This window comes from Erpetoichthys calabaricus, chromosome 4 (genome assembly GCF_900747795.2).
Source record: "Erpetoichthys calabaricus chromosome 4, fErpCal1.3, whole genome shotgun sequence".
NCBI lineage: Eukaryota > Metazoa > Chordata > Cladistia > Polypteriformes > Polypteridae > Erpetoichthys > Erpetoichthys calabaricus.
The window spans coordinates 256,503,939-256,521,708 of NC_041397.2; the positions used below are offsets into that span (position 1 = coordinate 256,503,939).

At 35.6% G+C, this 17,770-nt stretch overlaps 1 protein-coding gene and 1 long non-coding RNA gene across 2 annotated transcripts in view; both read left to right on the forward strand.

Annotated features, from left to right (window-relative positions):
- LOC127527626 (uncharacterized) overlaps window positions 1-17,770 on the forward strand; it is a 121,313-nt gene that overhangs the window by 14,265 nt on the left and 89,278 nt on the right. The window lies entirely within an intron of this gene.
- Window positions 2,346-17,770, forward strand: part of mrps9 (mitochondrial ribosomal protein S9) — a 96,807-nt gene continuing 81,382 nt past the window's right edge. Inside the window, exons 1-2 of the mRNA XM_028800656.2 lie at window positions 2,346-2,502; window positions 5,892-6,074. Of these exons, the coding sequence (XP_028656489.1) occupies window positions 2,377-2,502; window positions 5,892-6,074 (309 nt within the window). The 5' untranslated portion in view covers window positions 2,346-2,376. The remainder of the gene's footprint in view (window positions 2,503-5,891; window positions 6,075-17,770) is intronic.

Here is a 17,770-nt window from a genome sequence, read left to right on the forward strand (position 1 = left end):
GTGGTTTCAGTTGCACCATTTAACAAAGTTATTGATTAGGTCCCTATACTCCTCCTCCAGCCCATTCCTGATGCAGCCCACGATAGCAGTGTCATCAGCGAACTTTTGCACATGGCAGGACTCCGAGTTGTATTGGAAGTCTGATGTATATAGGCTGAACAGGACCGGAGAAAGTACAGTCCCTTGTGGCGCTCCTGTGTTGCTGACCACAATGTCAGACCTGCAGTTCCCAAGACGCACATACTGAGGTCTGTCTTTAAGATAGTCCACGATCCATGCCACCAGATATGAATCTACTCCCATCTCTGTCAGTTTGTCCCTAAGGAGCAGAGGTTGGATTGTGTTGAAGGCGCTAGAGAAGTCTGGAAACATAATTCTTACAGCACCACTGCCTCTGTCTAAGTGGGAGAGGGATCGGTGTAGCATATAGATGATGGCATCCTCCGCTCCCACCTTCTCCTGATATGCAAACTGCAGAGGGTCAAGGGCGTGTTGAACCTGTGGCCTAAGGTGGTGAAGCAGCAGCCTCTCCATGGTCTTCATCACATGTGATGTCAGAGCAACAGGCCGAAAGTCATTCAGCTCACTAGGACGTGATACCTTTGGGACTGGGGTGATACAAGATGTTTTCCAAAGCCTCGGGACTCTCCCCTGTTCCAGGCTCAGGTTGAAGATGCGCTGTAGAGGACCCCCCCAGCTCCGATGCACAGACCTTCAGCAGTCGTGGCGATACTCCATCTGGACCCGCTGCTTTGCTGGCACGAAGTCTCCTCACCTCTCTGCTCACCTGCGCTGTTGTAATTATGGGTGGGGATGTCTCTCCTATGCTGGTATCAGCAGAAGGATGTGTGGAGGGTGCAATACTCCGAGGTGACAGTGAGAGTTTACACACACACACACACATGCACACACATTCAATGATATTTATAAGTGAAGATAGCTGATAATTTGTTTCCCCTTCCAGAGCAGATGCTAAATTAAGCAGGGAAAGAAATGAACTTACAAACACACACATACACCACATTAGATGTGCAAAGGTCGACCTACACAGAGGCATTAAGCCATCCTGTAGCAATGTGTCTGTCTATTCAGATTGTTTACATCATTTGACCCAACATATTTACTTTCAAATTAAATATTATTTAACTTAATTGTTCAAGTGATTCAGTTGTTCACGTGAATATCTGTTCATTTTAGTCTACACCTGAACACCAGCAAAACCAAGGAGCTGGTGGTGGATTTTAGGAGGCCCAGACCCCTCATAGACCCAGTGATCATCAAAGGTGACTGTGTGCAGATGGTGCAGACCTATAAATATCTGGGAGTGCAGCTGGATGATAAATTAGACTGGACTGCCAATACTGATGCGCTGTGCAAGAAAGGACAAAGCCGGTTATACTTCCTTAGAAGGCTGGCTTCCTTCAACATCTGCAATAAGATGCTGCAGATGTTCTATCAAACAGTTGTGGCGAGCGCCCTCTTCTACGCAGTGGTGTGCTGGGGAGGCAGCATTAAGAGGAAAGACGCCTCACGAAGGGCGCTCAGCAGGCTCCTATCAATTATGGAGAATCCACTGCATCCACTAAATAATGTCATCTCCAGACAGAAGAGCAGCTTCAGCGACAGACTGCTGTCACTGTCCTGCTCCACAGACAGATTGAGGAGATCGTTCCTCCCCCAAACTATGCGACTCTTTAATTCCACCAGGGGGAGTAAACGTTAATATTTAACATTATACATAGTTATTGTCTGTTTTTTTCACCTGTATTATTATCATTCTTTAATTTAATATTATTTATTGTAACAGTATGCTGCTGCTGAAGAATGTGAATTTCCCATTGGGATTAATAAAGTATCTATCTATCTATCTATCTATCTATCTATCTATCTATCTATCTATCTATCTATCTATCTATCTATCTATCTATCTATCTATCTACATTTATTTGTGAGCATAATAAATATTATATAACTTAATGAACTAGATTATCATTATACAGGACTATAGCTTGTATTTTATTGTAAAATTTTCACTGGAGTGATTTTCTGCTGTGTCACTAAAGATTACACGTTAAGTACTGTAAGGACATCCCATTGCGATTTTTTTTTAATTTTGTTTTTGTAAACATGTTATGGCGTCCTAAAACATTATATGTATTTTTATTGTGATCTATTAAAAAGTGTATACATAACCAATACAAAGAATGTATTTGCGTTGAACAATATCACACTCTGCCTTTAAACACCACACAGAGTGTATAACACTGAAGCACTCGTTGTTACACTAAAAATTCGAAATGTCCTCTTTAAAATTCTGACACAAACGGTGACGGATTTGACGTCAGCTGTCACTACGCATGCGCCGCGTCTTTCTGAATGTCAAACATGGCAGCTTCCAGAGGCCTGCAGCTGCTGACTTTTTTTCAGGGATGTCGGCGTTGTACTACAGCTTTATTTTTGTTTAATTCGAAAAGTGTATTTTTTCGGAGTCCATATGCTAAGGTTTGACGGTTTATATATAATATTTATTTTAAAAAGTATTTGAAAGTTTAAATGAATGAAAACCATGTGCACTCCCCCCTTATAAGTTCTTTATGGGGTGCATCTTCTTCAATAATGGGCGTTTTTGGGTTATTTTTGTCTTTATTAATCATCAAATGGCTAAGTGAAAATTTTAGATTTTTCCACGAACCGGACAAATAAAACGTACCAATTTTACCATTAGTAATCCCTGCGGCTGCAGGAAGAGCTGTATGTTCAGTAAGTGGAACAGTTGGTTTGGGGTGTTCTATTGCTCTTTCTGTGTACGTTTGGGAAAGAGACTAAACAATGATTTGTCGATTTTAGCATAATGTATTATTTTTGTTAGTTTGTAGTGGCTGGAACAAATTAAAGCAAACAGAGTTGTACTTTGTTCGAATTCTACCACAGTGTTAAACAAAGTACGAAATTGGTCAGTCTTGTCGTTGTAATAGACCAGTAGGTTTTCTACTCGATGTGTATTATTTTATTTTTTGGTATTATTATATGTTACCGTATATAATTTGGGGTGTGTGGGTATAGTGGTCAGATTTTGTTGCGTGCCTGCTCATTCTGGTGTTTTGGGTAGTGAAAGAATTGATAGTTAAGGTAAAAAGGGATTCGAAAGACCAGAGGTGGATATGATAGAAGGAGGTACAGTCTGCTATGAGGGTAGTTCGGGTTAAGAACTGGCAGATAACGGGGGATGAAAGTACAACTGGTATTATGTTATGGTTATTATAGAATGCAAGGAACGTTTTATGACATGTACTAAGAGAAAGGAGAACTTGTGATTGACAGGGTTGAGGCTTGGGCGTATGTATTAGTTCAACTTTGGTTTTTCTGGAGAAGCTTGAAAATGGAAATGTGTGAGTTTTATAGTTTGCCAGAAAAGAATTGGCGTTAGATAGATTTAATAAGTAAAGATATAAAAATGTACAGCAAATAGTGCTATAAACCAGGGGTTCTTAAATGTTTAAATCTAAGGACCCAAATTAGAAGATTGGTACCACAGTGAGATTCAAGAGGAGGATTACTATATGGATTTCTATTGCTCCAGCAGCACATCGCAGTGCAGTCATAAAGAGACAAAAAAAAAAAACCCCAGCCATATACTGTAATGTGAAAACAATTTATTTTTCTAAGTAAGATTTCAAATAGTTTAACATACCCCAATTTCCATCTAACAGTTCAATTAGCCAGAACTTAAAAAAAAAAAGCCACAAATTATTCTTAAAATGTATACACTATTTGTTTTATATGGGCGATAGGATAACTCCTCCAGAATAATTCAGCGAACAGTCCAGTTTGAATTGTATGAATCCGCCGACTGACATTTGTGTTGAATGTTTACTACTTTTGATATTTTTTGGTGTTCTTTCAGTTCTCACTGATTTAATAAACACATCCTTTACTCTACCAATATGGACATTTAGCATGCAACACTGCCACATCACTTTATGCACCCCCACCCTTTTCACAACACCCTGAAAATTGCCACATACTTCTCCTGAACGTGTTATTTTCATTTCGACATTTGAACCTAGTTCCATGGTCCTGTCACCTCACACGCTTTTCTGTGTCAGACCCTTCTCTCTCCAACCTTTCTTATAGGTGTCTTAGCTGTCAGTTTCTGAGATGGGAAGTGGGAAATAATTATAATTTTGTGTTATGGAAACCAATGCAGTCTGTGATGCATCATTAGCATTGCTTCACATGCTACCACAGTAAATAGTTTTTTTCCTACTGATGTTCGTCTTTTAAATGAAGCATTTTAGTATTTTATTGTAGGCATTTTTAATTCAGAATTTTATGTATTTTCAATTTAGACTCTTATGCACTTTTAATTAGAATTTTTTATGCACTTCTAATCAGAATTTTTGTGCATCTTTAATCAGAATCTTCCTGCACTTTTAATTGAATGCAATTGATTTTAACTATGTGTTTTTATTAATGTCTTGTGCATCGTATTTTCATTCTGCAGCACATCTTGGATGTTCTGCTGAATGACAAATAAAATTGAATTGAATTGAATAAATAATACACTAAATAGCAGGTTGTATGTCAGTCTAACTCAGCTAATTTTACTTCTCAATTGTGCCCTTAGGTCATGACCCATAGCTTAAGAAATGTTGCTATAAAGAAAATGAGCTCAGTGCAGTAATTTTGTTTTGAAAAGAGGGTTTATTTGTTTGTAGCCCCTCAGTTTATCTCTTATATATGCGAATGTTATTTTCACTTGCTTATTAATGCCAGTAAAGCTGTTTTTAAAGTTTAATTTACAGTGAATGGTGTGTATTATATTTTTATATATGTACAGTAGAGGAAAGTTGAGAAAGGGACAGTAGTACAGATTTCACAAAGGTGGAGTAATTGTAATTTTAATGTGGAAGCTGCAGTGGTGCCTTTGAGATTCCTAAAGCAAATGGAACTGCAGTTTCTTCCGTCTTTGTTAAAGTTTGGAAACGAATTTCTAGGTTCTTAAGGCAATATTTTTCAAACTTGCTGTGTGGTGATTAGTTGAATGCAGCATAACAGCATCCGTTTTAATGTGTGCTGAAATACTCCTTTAATTAGGGTTTAGGCCTTACTGAAGATAATTTAAATTGAATTGCATTAGGCAGAACATGTGTTGACTTTGGATTTACAACTCAATGTTGCTAATTTACAGAGTGCCTCTGAGCAAGTCACTTACAGTGACTTATAAGCCTATGCTCCAGTTGAAAAAAAACAGTCTATAAACAGAAATCCGCTAAATATCTTATAAATATCATAACATCTTGTGACTATGAGTCAAAAAACTGCATAGCCAAACATCATATATCAAAATGCAAAAACATGGCAGAGAAGATGAAAGCTAATCCTTCCCCATTGTATTTCATTTTATAGTGATGCACCATTTTATGTGCTTGTACCATTTTGATCAAAACCATGAACTATAAAGTGTAGGTCTTCAAAAAGTATTTGTGTTTCAATGCACAGTTACCAAATCTCCTGAGCCTCATACAGTAATCCTTTTCTACTCTTTTTGGTAGTACACAGTAGATGAAATACCTGTGTTTGAGTTAAACGAGCTCCGTTTCACAAAGCTGCCATTGTGTTGTGAAATAAATAAGCTAGCTTCCTTCCCAAAGCTGCCACATTCCACCTGCTTATGTTAAACTTCAATCGCCATTAACCTTTCCAATTCTGAATTGCTAGTTTTTAAATTGCTTTTGTGAATAAAGTACAGGTTTATGCATTTAAAGCCAATATACTGTAGTTGTACTGTCTAATACATATATATGACATTGTGTTACACGAGATACTGTGCAGATGTGTGATTTTTCTTTCATGTAATATAATGATATTCATTTTTTTTTGATTTGTAGATGACCATAAGACGTATATGTATGAATATGCCACTTCATGGAAAGAATCTGGCTGCAGTGGGTCCAGAGAAATATACAGAAGAATTCATTAAGAAACAGATTGAACAGTTTAATCTTGGAAAAAGGCATCTAGCTAATATGATGGGAGAAGATCCAGAGACCATGACACAGGAGGATATTGATGTATGTATACTTGTCTATGTTTGATTGCTTTGTGCAAATAAATATGCTATTGATAATTTCAGTATTCCTGGTTTTAACCCTGGCTTTATCTATCTATCTATCTATCTATCTATCTATCTATCTATCTATCTATCTATCTATCTATAAGTCACTGTGTGTATCTATGTATGTATGTTTTTGAGAGAGAGATCAGAGCTACGTGTGTTTTAGAGGGTGGCTGCTGATTGCCACAGATATCACGGGCATCTGCTTTTCTCCCCATGTGGGGAACACTTTCCCGTCAGAGCTGAACACGATCATATACAGTGCCAACATCTATTGATTTTGAAAGTTTGTCCTGTTTCATTAAGTCAGTGTATGTGTGTGTATATGTATGTATGTTTCACCATCACTTCCGAACAGCTGGAGCGATTTTCATGACACTTGGTACACATGTTTCTCATTGGTCGAATACTGTAGGGTGAAATCAACCCTAACCCACCCCCTTCTGAGTAGGGTGGGGGGTGATCTAGTGGTCATGTATGCATGTTATCATCCAGTTGACACTCGGAACGACCACCAGAGGGCGAACTGGAGGTGACTGCCAGCATTCTTTATACTGTATTTGAGCACCACCGTGCCCCTGTTGCTTTTGAAATTCAATAGAGTTGTCTGGTTCTGAGCATCAACTGGATGATAACATACATACACAACCGCAAGACAAGCACATCAGTGAGTTTTCATTGTTTGTTAATTTATTTTTATTTTTAAAGTTGTGTTTTTGTTTTTATTACCGTATATACCCGTGGATAAGTCGAGACTGGATTTTACTGTATAATTTCTGGTGTATTATAATGTTGGTTGTACAAGTCAAATGCGGAAAACTCACGTTATTGGTCCAAGAGATTATGATATGCTAACGCCCACCTGAGAGAGTAAGCACGGAACACTGCCTTTTTTTTCTATGTGGGTGCGGCAATGTGCTGTATCAGCACGTACTCCTAACCTCTCTGTCTCTCTTTCTGTATTGTGCCTACGTGAACCCGAACTATTCCAAAGCAACGTTTGCACTGTTTTGTGTTTTTTGTATCTCACAGCCTCATATAATTTTATCGTAAGAGCATCCCTTATCAACAATGGATCGTTCGATCAGAAGAAAATATGAAGCTGGTTATAAATTAAACGTCTTTGAAGTGGCGAAAGAAATTGGTAACTGCACTACTGCCACACAATTCAATGCGTCTGAGAAACTGATGCGAGATTGGAGGAGGCAAGAAGATGTAAAAAAAAAAAAAAAAAAACCAAAAACATTTAAGTGTCGCATTTTTGAACGGCCGTTTAAGTTGGGGTCTGATTTTATGATCGATTTTTTGGGTTTCAAGAATTGACTCATTTATTTTTATTTTTGAGGTTGTCATTGTTTTTTAATTATATTTTTCTCAATTAAAAAAAAAACAAAAAAACAAAACACTTTATTTTCCTCCCGGGGTCCCAGAGGTCTATCCAGAGAGTGTGATTAATACTGGATCTTAAATTGAATCCTGTTTTACTATGGTGCAATTTTGCACCTATGAACTACTCGGTGCCATCGAGTCTATTATCAGTTATTATTGCTCAGAAATGCATCAGTTGTTTAAATTTTATTGCACTTTCTCCTACTCTGAAGAATTTCTCTTTAACAATGGTTAATTAGCAACAGGCAAAACATCAAATCTTTGAAGGAATTTATTCCTTACTTATTCCAATGTCTTCTAGCAGTTCAGAATCTGAAAGGTATGAAATGATATTTACTTTAAAAAATAAGAAAAAATTAATGTATTTCGTTGGGTTAAAAAGCTTTTTCACAATGACAGCTTTCACAAGCTTGATTGAACAAACCCAAACACAAACTAGTTCAAGCCTAATCATTATGACACTATAAAGTATGGTGCAGAATATCATATTAAATAGCATTAATCTGCCTAGACTACAATACTGGCACAACTGAAGTGGAACATTGTGATGTGCAAAAACAGGATGAATGAATACGTGAGGGAACAGTGTAGTTTGTGGGAGCATCAGATGTAAATGCAGAAGAAGAAAGGGAAGGCGCATTGTGTTTCAGGGTCATGATAGTGAAGTGGGAGATAGACTGTACTATGAAGTCATTAGGAGTGGGAAGCAATTAACCTCGTTAGCATTAGACCCGAGCATTACTCGGGATGTAAAAACAATGCTAAAAGCATTTGTCCTGAGGGACACTTTGGGCAACTTTATAGACGTGTCTTGTGTAAGCGTTAGACCCCAAGGATTGCTCGGGCTGTAAAAGTGCAAACCGGGTTAGTGTTGAGCGTTAGGCTAGTCTTGCGTAAGCAACAGGTGCGAGTGTTACCCAGGCAATTGTGCAGACACGTCTCTCCTAGCCTTGTGAAAAACATTTTTCAGCAGCCAATGTGTTGCACACTTTTGACGGTGATAAGAGCAATGATGACAAAGTGAATCTATCTTCTGGCAGTGAAACTGAAATGGTGAGTGAAATCAAAAGTGATTTCTAATGAAACTGAAGGTGATGCTCGTGTCAATTGCACATGTGCAGTGTGCTGTTCAAAAGCTGATTAGTCTGAATTAAAATCCACAAGGAATCGCACTACTATTGTCTCGACTGTGACATTGGTTAGTGTATTTCACCATTCTTCAAGATATACCACACAAATTATATATTTTGACAGTATATATGGTATTAGTATTATTTTTACTCATAATTATTTGTATCCATATTATACTTTCTACACTTCTGAGTTTGTACTTTTAGTGTTTTGTACATTTTACAGATTTGATAAATATGTAATTTTTCGTGCCAAAATATGCAATGCTTTTTTTATATGTGTTTTTGAGAAAAAATGTAATGCTAATGAGGTTAAAAAGGAAAAGGTGTCCCTGAGTGCTTTAACAGTGGAGTTGGTTGTGGGGTTGAATACTGGTATTTAGGAGCAGGTTTTGTGTGTAAGGAGCACTCAGTGCTGCATACATCTACCTTGGCCTTAACTGGATTTCAAACCAGCATGTGAATGAAGACATGCCAGTGATTTCAACCCCTAGCATCTGTACTGGTGTGGTTTTTCACTGATGGGTTGTGTTTGTTACAATGTTTGAAATAAGTTAAACACACCACTATTCTGTTATTACACTTGGTGTTCAGTTTTGTCAGTACTTTTCTGGAGAAAAACATTAATTTTGCATTATATGTTATGAAAAATATGAAGTTATCCATAATTTGCTTCACAGTTGTTTCGGTACTGGTACTGAGGTGATTAAGTTGGCATTGGTAGCAAAGTCAAAATTTTAGTATTGATCCAACACTAATTTGTATATATAGTACATACATAAACTATATGTCCAAAGGTATGTGGACATCCCTCTAATTTATTGAGCTCAGTTATTTAATTCGCACCAGTGTTAACAGGTGCATAAAATCAGGTACATGGTCATGCAGTCTCCTTTGACAAACATTGGCAGTAGTATGATTTGCACTGAAGAGCTCAGTGATTTTAAATGTGGCACTGTCATAGGATGTCATCTTTGCCACAGGTCAGTTGCATTAATCACAATATGGATGAAACTGCCTCTGGATGCACCATCAACACATGAACTGTGCATTGTGAGTGTCATGAAATGGGTTTCCATAGCTGTGCAGCTGCACACAAGCCTAATATCACTATTCGCAATGCCATGCATTGGCTAGACTTGTATAAAGTATGCCACCATTAAACTCTGCAGCAGTGAAACATGCTTAACTATCTGGTAGTCTGATGGATGAATCTAGGTTTGGCAGATGCCAGGAAGACAGTACTTTATGGACTGTATAGTGCCTACTGTAAAGTTGGTGAAAGAAGGTTAATGATCTGGGGCTGTTTTTCAGGTTATGGGCTAGGGCCCTTGGTTCCAGTAAAGGGTACTATTAATTCTCCAGCATACAAAAGCAATTTAGACAACTGTATGCTTCTAACCTTATGACAACAGTTTGGAGAAGGCCCTTTTCCTTTCTGTGTCCATGTGCACAGAGCCGGGTACATAGAGACATGATTTGATGAGTTTGGTGTAGTGGAATTCATGTGACCAGAACAGGGCCCTGACCTCAACCTTACTGAACACCTTTGGGATTAATTGAATCATTGATTACAAGCCAGATCTTCTTGTCCAACATCAGTACCTGAACTTGCAAATGCTCTTTTGGCTGAATGGGCATAAATTGTCACAGACACACTCCAGAATTTTCTGGAAGGCCTTCCTGGAAGAATGGATGGAGGCTATAATAGCTAAAAGGGATGGGGCGGGGTGGGGGGTTGTCCAACTCCATATTAATGCCCATGATTTTAGAATGGGATGTCCAACAAGCTCATATAGATGTGATGGTCTTATGTCCACAAACTTTTTATTGTGTACAGTAGAGTATATTTACATACACACTTCTCTGGTCAAAGGTTTTAGAACTCTTCCATTTTTCCTGTTTTTACTTCCTCGTATATGAAGTACTGTATAGGGAAAGTATTGTAATCTACTAAAAATTCGATTTCAGGATTTTGATGAATCTCAATGTTTTAGATACCCCTGAGTCCAAAAATACCATTTTAGGAATTATGTCTGTGTATCAGTAAGTATGAATGTAAACACGATAACATGAATACGCTTTCAATTGGGTCAACCAAATTTTGCATACAAGTATTAGGTACGAAACATAGATTTCTATCAACTTTTGAGCTATTTCCACTAACCGGAAATGGTGCTTTTTACTCATGCAGCTGCAGTGTCCGATTTATTCAACTTTACTTTTATAATAATTGTTCATTATATTATTAACTAAATTTGATTTGTTGTTGATGGTTCTTTAATGTACATAATATAAAAATATAATCATTGTCTTGCGGTTTACTCCTCAAATATCCATCCCCATATCTGAGTATACAAGAAAGTCTAGGAGAGACCACTCCCGATTTTTTATTGAAATGTAAGCAGTTGAAATCCAATGAGTAACCTGAGATGGTACAAAGGTAAGTGTTCAGTTGCCAGAGATTAAAAAAAAAGTTTAGGTTATCAAAACCTGAAAAAAATGAATTTTGAAAGTTATACAATAAGTCTTTTTCAAGGAACAGTAATGAATTAACAACTAACTTACTGCAGTAATGGAAGATCATTAATCCTTGAAACTTGATACAAACCATTCCTATATGTGTCCCAAACTTTGCTTATAAAACCTCTGTCTTTATAGAGGCAGTGTTGGTGCAAACAGTGTTACTACACTCTTAGATGCATATATGGGCTTATTATAACACTTGCCTGTACCCTTTTCTTTGTTGCTTGATTTTTTCATTGAATATGCATTTTTCCCCAAAAATAGTGGGGGAAAAAGCATCCATATAAGCAATAAAAAAGGTTGAAGTCTCAGAATGGCAATTTTTTTTTTTTTGTTTTTGGATTATTTGGTTTAAGGAGTGCAGTAACTTAGAAGTTTCCATTTGGTCAGATATGAGTACAGTAGTTGACTGTTAATGGGCAGAGTCTGCCTCGGGGTCACTGTTCTTCACTGTGGAGAGAATAGACAAATAATTTACTGTACTGGAATCTGCAAACCTGACCTCCTTTGTCTCCTTTAAGCAAGCACATACAGTTGATCCCATATGTGTTATTTTAGAGATCAAAAGAACATAAGGTGGCAAAAGTAAACTTGATTCTTGACATTGCCAGCTTCTGTATGTTTTTCAGTTGTCTTCTTTTAAAGGAAGCATTGGCAAGATGTGTCATTTAGTGTTGGTCTTTAAGTCTGGAAATAAAGAGCTGATCATGTGTGCACTTTAAAACGTCTTTTTGGAATCATGCATGCATTGTTGCTTTGTACATGTCAAAATATAAAACAGCACTAATGCTGCCTCCGTAATTTATGTAAAAGGGAACTATTGAAAGGTTTACTAGATATTTGCTGACTTGGCAAGGATTGGAATGTGTTTAACGTGTATTCTGTGTGAGATATGTTTTGTCATTGAATTATGAGCAGTAAGGTAGCTCATGTAGATTTTGTTTCTTCGATAGGAAAATTTCCTAGATATATGTAGCATATGTGCAGTGTTTGGCAGCTTTATGGCTCCTGAGGCAGTCATGTATTCAAAACGTGCAAACTCATTTGTTGGTCGGCAGATCTTCAATTCAAAAAGTGACTCATCAGGCTTTAGTTTCTTGTTTCTAATGTGCACTGATTTTCTTTGAAGTATACATTTAACAATATTTAACATGTTTGGTATGTTTTGAGCATATATTGTTCAAAGTCTTCTCCTTTTGGAATTTATGGCTCTCACTGTGGTTCATTTGAGCCCAAGAACTTTTGAAATATCTTTGTAGCCCTTCCCAGTTTGATGGATATCTGACTGTTTTTCTGATTCCTTCAGGATCTTCATAGGACCGTGGCATTATTTTCTTGTTGAATCTTTGTGCTGCCAAGTTGACTGAGATGGTGAGGTTCAAAATGTGTGAGGTTTATGCTGAGCACAGCTGGCTGTAATCAAGCTTTGCTTTTGTACAATCAGCTGGCTGTAATTATCCCTTTAATTGGGTTGATTTAACTAGGGGACAATTACTTTTCACATGTTCATTAAATAAATGAAATACGTTTAAGAAATGTGTTATTGTTCACCCATGTACCCTTTATCCAGTTTTACAGTTTGCTTGAAGACCTGAAAACATTGTGCCAAAAATGTGGAGTAATGCTTGGGTGAGAGCTGGATTTTGTTTTGCTTTTGTCTTTTTTATTGTTTTTCTCCTTTGTGTTTAAATGGTTGTATCTGTTAAGTTGTTATTGTGTGTCTTATTGAGTAGCATGTCATTGTTAAGTTCTGGTTTTTTGAAATAAAAGTAATAGAGAAAAATAAGAAAGAGGCAAATACTTATTCATAGTAATTGTTCATTAGTTTAAAAATAAAAAGATGGTCACTTACAGTACATTTCATATGTGACCCAAATGTCTTAAGAATGTCATTATAGCGTTTTAGATTATATTTGCCAACTCTGAAATTTACTTCAATTATAACTAAAAACTTGTCTCAGAATGTACAGTAATACTTGTTTTCATATAAAATCTGTGTAGACAATTTTTTTTATTTGTTAGTTCATTTCAGTTATTGACACTTTACGTTGGGTCAGCAATGGGCTGTTATCAGAGTTTCACTAGTTTTCCTGTCTTGCACATGTTAGGTGATTGGGTGAGTTGAAATGGATCCTGTATAAATAATAATGTGTGTATGTGTATGTGTTTGAGCACACACTGGCACTTGTTCCTGTGGAGATGGGCCCTGTCCCACTAAAATTGGTTTAAGTAAGTGCATGTATTGTTTGTTATTGTGCTACAGCTTAATTACCATCATGTAACTCAGCATGCCATCAGCCGATTTTACAATGTTTAGGCATCCACTTACAGAATGAGTATGTCTTTTAGAACACTTTACAAGTGAGAATGTGATACTGAAAACAGGAAAACCTAAAACAAATGAGAAAAACAAATATGATGTTCTTCTTTTTTAATAAAAAATTTGTTTTAGTTTAATCTGTAGAAAATAGCAGGCATACTTGATGAGGCTTTCAGCTAATGTATGAAACATAATGCTGTAAATAGATGCCAGAGATTGGTTTAAAATGTGTTCAGGTAAATGGAAGTTTTTTTTTTTTTTGTTTTTTTTTTAAATACAAGTGCTTCTTATCCATATAAATCTCCTGCAAATAGTGCAACACAGTTTCAGTGTTAGCCAGAGAGGCCTGGCATTATTTGGGGAGATGTGCATGGTGGTGAAACAAAACAGTGATTTTCCTTAATGTTGCGTGTGCTGTAGTTATGTGCGGCACATATGTAACTAGCATAGGTATTTGGCAGTGTAAAAAAAAAAATATATATATTAAAGATCACTTGGATCCTTCTCGCAGTTGGATAAAGTTTTTCTTGCTAGTAATGCATACATCAACACTGGTTTGGATTTTACAAATTCAGACTGCTGTGTGAGAAAGAAAAAGCAAAGCAAAAAACGATTTAGATTAACAAAGCTTCATTGACTTTTGTGGATTAAATGTGTAGTTAGTTATGAAGAATGAAAGGAATATATTTAAATGTAGAAAGTTGAAATTATTTATAAATCTTTAGCTCTATACTTTCAGCAAAGAGAATGGTGACATTTATCTGTTAAAACAGGATAAGAGTCTGATAATTTTTCAATATGTATGCATTGAGTTTTATGTGAATTTCAGTAGTCTTTCCTCATTTCAATGTCAAAGTTTTTTGTAAAGTGCCAGGAAGGAAGAAAATAAATAGATGCATTACAGAATGAAGCAGAAGGCTTCAAATGGATATTTAATCATTATTAGCATCTTTGCAAGGAAAATAGCTCATTTAAACTGTTGTGTTTACAATTAAGGGTGTAAATACTTCTAATTGATTTGCTTTGCCTATTCCATTTGATATATCATTATTCACCATATTTCATGATCTGCACTCATTTCTAATGAATAGAGCCATTAGGACAGGCATGCCTAAACAAAATTGACGGTTAACATTAGGTGCCAGATGCATTTTAGTGAAATGTGCCGAGCTGTAGAGACCCGTTTAAATAAATTAGCACCTGTACATTAGTTGCACTTGCTGGTAATTTATAAGCGAGTCAGTAGATATGACATTTGTGTAAGTCATTGATCAAGTAAACAGCTGCATTCCACTGCCCAGCTGGGAAACCTAATTAATAAAGACAACAAACATGACCCACTGCTTTTCCCGAGTCAATATCACAGTCACTTCTCATTCTGCAGTGACGACTTAGGGAGCAATAAATAGTTTTATGAAGTTTAAAAAAAAAACCAAACAAGTAGTTATTAAAAGTTTAGCTTGCATTTATCATTTATAAGAAAAGCTATTCCCTGTACCCGTGTAGAGATGAGAACAAATTAATATTAGACAATACATTTTTTAGATGAACAAACTTACCATTATCTTCTTTTAACAAGTACCTTTTTTGATTTGTTATTAACAGATCACTGGACATATTGAACATTTGTTTATTTATTGGTTTAAGTAGATAGTGGATTACTCAGGACAACCCGATTTCCTTAATAAGACTCTTCCTAAGTTAAGTCCTGTTTAGGTCTTCTCAGCTGTATGTACTTCTATGTTACTAAGATTTCAATTTCTTTCCCAAACAAAGACATTGACTGAAGTATTAGTGCAGTTGAATGCCGTAGTGTCAGCCACTTCTTACATAAGGATATAAATTGTTTAGAAATAATGCTTGGCAAAAGAAAAAGTACTACTGACACTTTTCCTTAATTTAGCGCAGCTTTTCTTGTTAGTATACTGTGCTCATTTTATATCTTTTTTTATAAAAAGAAGGATGTCTGATTTTGAAAGGGGCTGTATACTAAACACTTGCTTTATAAATAAGGTTCTGCTCTCTAATCTTAATTCTTTTTATTGTGGGTGTTCTTGAGAAAGCAGTTTTTGATATAAGAAATGTACATTTCTAGGAATTGTTTATAGATTTAGCTTGACTTTAACACCTTTAGGATTTATTCTTTTTTACAATTTGAAAACCTAAAGTATTAATAGTTAATTGATCGACAGCATTATCTGCATTAATGATAATAATTATCTGTAATGAAGACACCAAAGAATTTTATTTTTTAAATATGTATACATTACACATTTATATCTTAAGTGTTTTATTGCAGAGTTTATCAATGCCATTTCTGAAAAAGAAAATTATGAAAATTCATTTTTTTTTCGTATGTGAAAATTGATTTGTGATTTTTTTTTTAAATATATATTTATAATAAACTAACTCTGATAAATAATAATAATGATTTCATAAATCTCTTTAACAGCTTGTCGACATTATTCAGTAGAAAATGTATTTTTTATTGAACATGATATACTTAATTGATAGTATTTTCATTTGGATTGGGGTTTTGTTGTTGTTATTGTTTAGCAAGGCATTATTTCCATATATATCCTATTATTAATGCAGGAAAAAGGACTACCTATATTGGTGGTTGTCAGTATTATAAATCCAGTAAATATGAACTGTGCCCTGCAACAAGAAAAAAATGTAAGTTGTGCTAGATGAAAAGTTAGTAGTGGCATTTCACCATAAATGCTTACAGATTCATCGGGAAGAGACTTCAGCAAATGACCAATTGTAAAAATGATCCCTTCCTCACATTAGCTGATAATTTAAACTTTTCAGACAGTGCTAATTGTTGCTATCCACAGTTTGAGCAAACCTACAGTACATAGCTTTCAACTACCTGCAACCATTCCTCCTTTTGTTTACTATTCTCCATACAGTATTTGGCAATGGCATTAAATAGAAAATGAAAAGAAAGCATCATGGTTAGATCAGTTTGCACCTTCAGCAGTGTAGATCTATTTAGCATCCATTGTCATATCTACTTACACCAGTTTTCAGTCCCTTGGCAATATAAAGAATCTATAATTGCTGACCCTAGGTTATCCAGAATTCCATGTTTTTTGCTGCATTCAGTGATTTGTTTTTTAATTATTTGAAATCATGTGGTTTCCTAAATGTAGAGTAATCCCAATATTCTTATTAAACTAAAAGGTCTATTGATAATGTTTTTAATTTGGCACTGTATCATACATCTGCACATACCTAAAACACTTATCTCATTTATCAGGAGCCCATTTTTCTATAAAATACTCCTTAAGCTAGAGGACATAAACATAAATCCTGTTAAATATCATCGTGTACTGGATTTTCTGAAGAGCACATATAGTATTGTCAAAATTAACAACATATTTTCTAATGTATAGGGTGGGTGGTTTCCATGACAAAGTTGTATCCTAAGTCTTTTTAATTTTCTAGCACATTTCTCTTAATACGACTATCAATTCTGACTGTGATAACATGAAAACCCAGCAAGGATTTTACTTTTTCAAGCACCTGCAAGCTACTGGGTCAAGAAACAGTTGCTGTATCGTTTTCTGCAACTATCATTCAGTGTACATTGTAGGGCTGGGTGAGGTAGCTTAAAATTATATATCAATAATTTTTGGTCATGTGGCAATTAGCTGATATATATCAATATTTTGTTTTACCTAAAATACTGTGGTATAGGTTTCATTTATATTCAGGATCCTGTCAGAATGAACAGTACATTTATTCATCACACCAATATTTTCTAAATGAGAAACATAGAAAGTGCTTTGCTTCAGTGCATTATATCTCTGTTAAACTTAACATAAAATCACAGCAGATATAAAAATAGACTCAATGCCTTACTCATTTCTAAAGGCAAAAAGTCTGGCAATATATGATCTGCTGAAAATTGAAAAAATATTTCAGAACTTCAGCAACTGACTTATACAATAAGCCCATCAATTAATGTATTAATGTCTATATTTGACTATGAGCATTTTCACTGCTGTGTTTCCCTATTGAATGGTTTTAGGTTAACTGTTTAATAAAATTAATTACCAGGACTCCATAACTGAAAACATAATGAATAACAAATTGACTCAATATCTAAAGTGCCTGAAAATGTAAACAGAATGTTCTTAATAGGTTTTATGACAAGAAGACAAGTCTGTCCACTAGGGTTAGGTGATATGTAAAATTCTCCGGTTAATTATTGTCCCTTTAAAGATTGTTGATAGTCAATATTATTAAGGGTTTGTTTTGGGGGGTGTTCGAGGCTAA